Genomic DNA, 4,313 nt, shown 5'->3' with positions numbered 1-4,313 from the left:
ACCTCGTTCATCCTTGAAGAGAAAAGACATTTGTGACATACATTCCTTGAGTTTGCAACAAATCCTCCTAAAAACTCCAAACAAAGTAGAAACATTCCTCAGTCTCCTTTTTGTTTAGTTGGCCTATGTGGCTCACTTCGTGGGGCCTTGCTTATAAAAAACATGATCTATGTTCAGTATGCAGTTATTGGCACCTTCTCCTGGCCTTTCTTGTCATCTTCATTTCTGTGCAGTATGAACATGAAGACAAAAGAACTGGATCATTTCTGTCCCTCAGCCCCCCACCCCCTGCTTCTCTAAGAAGAAAGGAGTAGAGAAGAGCGAGCCAAGGCAGAGAGAAGAGAGCTGCCGTGGGTCCCTCAGCAGTTACATCCTGCCAGGACCTCCAGGACAGCCAGGCTTCTCTCTTGTTCACACCTGCAGCTATAACACCTGACAAGGAAGAAGCACTCAACAGAAAAAGGTTTGTTAAATTTGCTCAATAGACTGAATACTGGCCAAAAAAGTGAGAGTTCTAAAACACAAGGGAAATGATTCCACCTCCCTTAGAACCACCCAAAACCCCACCTTACTTGTCCTCCGTAAGACTACAAACATCTGTTTGGAGACATTCCCCCCAGATGACAAGAAAACGCACAGGGAGCATGGGGGGGGGGGCAATAGGGGGAAAAGACACATATGTAATAATAAAGAAATTTTAAAAAAGAAAGGAAAAGCACAGGGTGGCACTGATAATTCTTCAGAATTCCCTTCTCCAAAAGAAGCACTAGCTAGCAAAGCCCAAGCTCTTTGCATTCCTTCCAGCTCTTTCATCTGACCATGCCCTTAACCCAGCTTTATTGCTACTGCACTCTATGGTATAAAAGCTATGCACAAATTCCATTTCCAACATTGATTATAAACCATGACTCGAAGTCACTGAGAAGAAATAATAGTTGAGCTTACAACTGAAATTAATAAAAGAGATAAGAAAATAAGAGATATTATAAATAACTATTGGAAAAATCAAACATCCTCCTCTTGTTTGCATTGCCTTGAATTTCTTACCACCCCATGCTCCCCCATACTAGAGTTTTATAACAAGCACAGTCGACCTACAGGTTATCAATGTTTTCCAAATGTTTCCTGCAAATGAGTCAGCGATAATGCTTAGAAAGAAACTGTGTTCAGTTGGCAAATTTGGAATGTACTACTCACTCAAAAAGGCAAGTTAGAACAGATACACATTACTTCTAATAAAAATGTTAGGGACACATTGTTCCTGATGTGCCCAGCCAGGCCCTCCCGCTAACTTCCCGTTCCCTATGTGTCTGCCTCAGTGCCTGGAACACACTTGGGTTTCCATTTAAGACTAAATTACTATGGACTGACTGACTGTAGTGACATTTTTTATCGCCCCATTTGGAGTCAGGGGAAGTTCAGGATTCAGTCTCAGGAATGCAGATTCTGTTCATAATTTTCTATGAGCAGTTAAGCCCTTCACCACTACCACCCCCAGCCTCATTTTCTCTTTACAATTATGAGGTTGTAGGACATGAGCTCTAAGGTCTTCATCTGCTTTATGTTTCTGTAATTCTGTGACACATACAGAAAGCAACTCAGAAGGGACTGGACAGGCCAGGGAGGAGGGAACAGAGGCAGAGACTGAAGACACATTTCCTGCCTTGGGAGCTCAGGCTAGGCCCCTCAGAATGGTAACTGCAGTTTGAGGGCAGGAAATTCTTTGTAGGTGGAGGTCATGAGTGATGCATTATAAGGAAAGAGTCTAAAATTGAGGCTTCCTTGGAAAGAGCATATTGAGAAAGCAGCAGTGAGAATCTAGTCCAGGAGGCAGGAAGACCTGCACCATGTTTCTGAACCAGTTAACAAGACATCCTCATGGGGAGGGGGCTGGGAGTGTACCGTGTACCTACCACTGCTCTCTGTATCCACTACTCCCTCCCACCCTCTAACTCCCACCTGGTCCTTTCTCCACCATAGGGTCTAGAAGGGTGGCACCCCACAGCTCGCCTTTCCCTCATTTCTCTCCCACAGGTGGCTCTGGGCGACCCACATGGATAGCTCCAGCAATGCTACCATGCCCCGGGGTTTTCTCCTTCAGGGCTTCTCTGAGTTCCCACACCTGAGGCCTGTGCTCTTCCTCCTGCTGCTGGCTGTGCACCTGGCCACCCTGAGTGGGAACCTGCTCATCCTGGTGGCAGTGGCCTACATGCCCAGCCGGCCACCCATGCTGCTTTTCCTATGCCAGCTGTCAGCCATCGAGCTCTGCTACACGCTGGTGGTGGTGCCCCGCTCCCTGGCCGACCTGGCTGCACCCAGCCTTGGCCTCGGCAGGGGCAGCCCCATCTCTTTCCTGGGCTGCGCTGTTCAGATGCAGATGTTCGTGGCGCTGGGTGGGGCCGAGTGCTTCCTGCTGGCCGCCATGGCCTATGACCGCTACATGGCCATCTGCCACCCGCTGCGTTATGCGGCTGTAGTGACCCCGGGGCTGTGTGCACGACTGGCCCTGGCCTGCTGCCTCGGGGGACTGACAGTGTCCCTAGGGCTCACGGTGGCGGTCTTCCACCTGCCATTCTGTGGCTCCCACCTGCTGGTGCATTTCTTCTGCGACATCACAGCGCTGTTGCACCTGGCCTGCACACGGAGCTACATGGATGAGCTGCCCCTACTGGGCGCCTGCCTGGTGCTGCTGCTGCTGCCCTTGGTACTCATCTTGGCTTCCTATGGCGCCATCGCCACCACCCTGCGCCACAAGCACTCTCCTGGGGGCTGGCGCAAGGCTGCCTCCACCTGTGGCTCGCACCTGGCCGTCACCTTTCTGCATTATGGCTGTGCCACCTTCATGTATGTGCGGCCTAAGGCCAGCTACTCCCCGCGGCGGGACCGCACACTGGCGCTCGTCTACACCAATGTCACGCCGCTGCTCTACCCATTCATCTACAGCCTACGCAACTGTGAGGTCACAATGGCCATTCGCAGGGTGCTGGGGCGGTGGCTGCTGGGCCAACCACAGGGTCAGACTGTATGAACCCTGACAGCGGGCAGGGGCCAGGCCAGAATAGGCAGCTCTACTCCCTAAAGTTTCGTCTACAGGACATATCATCAGGAATGCCCCCAGGGGGGACTCAAGGACCGGATTCAGGAAAGAACCAGGAAGCGTGTCCACATAAGGAGAGCCTGCCAGCAGTTGCTCCATCCTCCACCCCTCCCTAGAGGAATAGCCAGAGACAGTGTGGTATGGCACCTGAGACCTGCCTCTAGTGCTTTCACAAGCACTGCTGAGTTCTTCCCAATCCTGGGGCCTGCGCGGTGGTGGGCTTGCAATGATGTGGGAAGCAAAACGCATGGCTGCAGGGAGCTCGCAGACAGGGCAAGTATGTATGTTCAAAAATGTTCATGCCAGCACTGTGTGAATCAGCAAAAGATTGCAAATTGTTTAAATACCAGCATGTGACTAAATAAACTATGATTTATCCCTATAATGGAATCCTATGCAGCTTCCAAGAAGAAGGAGAGGAAAGGGGGGGGGGAGGAGGGGAAGGAGGAGGCAGAGGAGAAGAAGGGAGAGGAGGAGGAAGAGGAAGAATGGGGAGGAGGAAGAATGGGGAGGAGAAAGAGGAGGAGGAAGAGGAGGAGGAGGAGGAGGAAAAGATTGACCTGTGGCATACATGGAACCATCTCTCATATATATTATTAAGTGAAAAAGCAAGGGGCACAATAGTGTGTATTAAGGAGTCACCCTTAATTCTGGCCTTGTCATTTGCTATTTCCACTCTTGGAAGTCTCCTCCCTCAGATCTTCACAGGCTGGCTCCTGGTCATCCAGATGCCGTCTCAACTCAAATATCAACTCTTCATAGAATAGAGGCCTGCACTAGTCACTCTATATAATATCACCTCTCTGCTCTCTCTCACATTATCATGCTTAATTTTTAAGCATCTCTCATTATTGGAAATTATCTGACATTTTGTAATGTTTTAATTGCCTGCTCCTCCCAAAGAATATAAACTGTGAAATTTGCCTACTTCATTACCTGTTCCTGAACAGTGTCTTATACGTAGCTGCTGCTCAATGTTGAATGAAACAGTGAATGAAAGAGTGAAGGTCTGGAAAGGCTAAGAACTGGCTTGAGAGCCGAGGTTGAGATCACAAGGCAGATCAGTCAGTGTTCTGATTGTATTTTTAAGAAATAACAATCTACTCTAGTAAAAGAAGCAGAAAAATCATTTATGAGGAATATTTAGAAACCTGTAAATCTCTAGGGGGGCTGTAGAGTTGGTGGTGGAGGCAGGGAAGCCATGCCCCACAGTTCT

General features: G+C 49.3%; 1 protein-coding gene across 1 annotated transcript; it reads left to right on the top strand.

The window, feature by feature from the left end:
• Positions 1–2,053: 2,053 nt before the first annotated feature.
• On the top strand, positions 2,054–3,028 carry LOC102424837 (olfactory receptor 10AC1-like). Its single transcript, XM_014460807.1, has one exon. The coding sequence runs from the start codon at positions 2,054–2,056 to the stop codon at positions 3,026–3,028; it is 975 nt and encodes a 324-aa protein (XP_014316293.1).
• Positions 3,029–4,313: the final 1,285 nt, after the last annotated feature.

Source organism: Myotis lucifugus, unplaced genomic scaffold (assembly GCF_000147115.1).
Source record: "Myotis lucifugus unplaced genomic scaffold, Myoluc2.0 scaffold_141, whole genome shotgun sequence".
NCBI classification, from domain to species: Eukaryota; Metazoa; Chordata; class Mammalia; order Chiroptera; family Vespertilionidae; genus Myotis; species Myotis lucifugus.
Note: the sequence above shows the minus strand (reverse complement) of the source record. Positions and strands in the feature narration are given on the sequence as shown.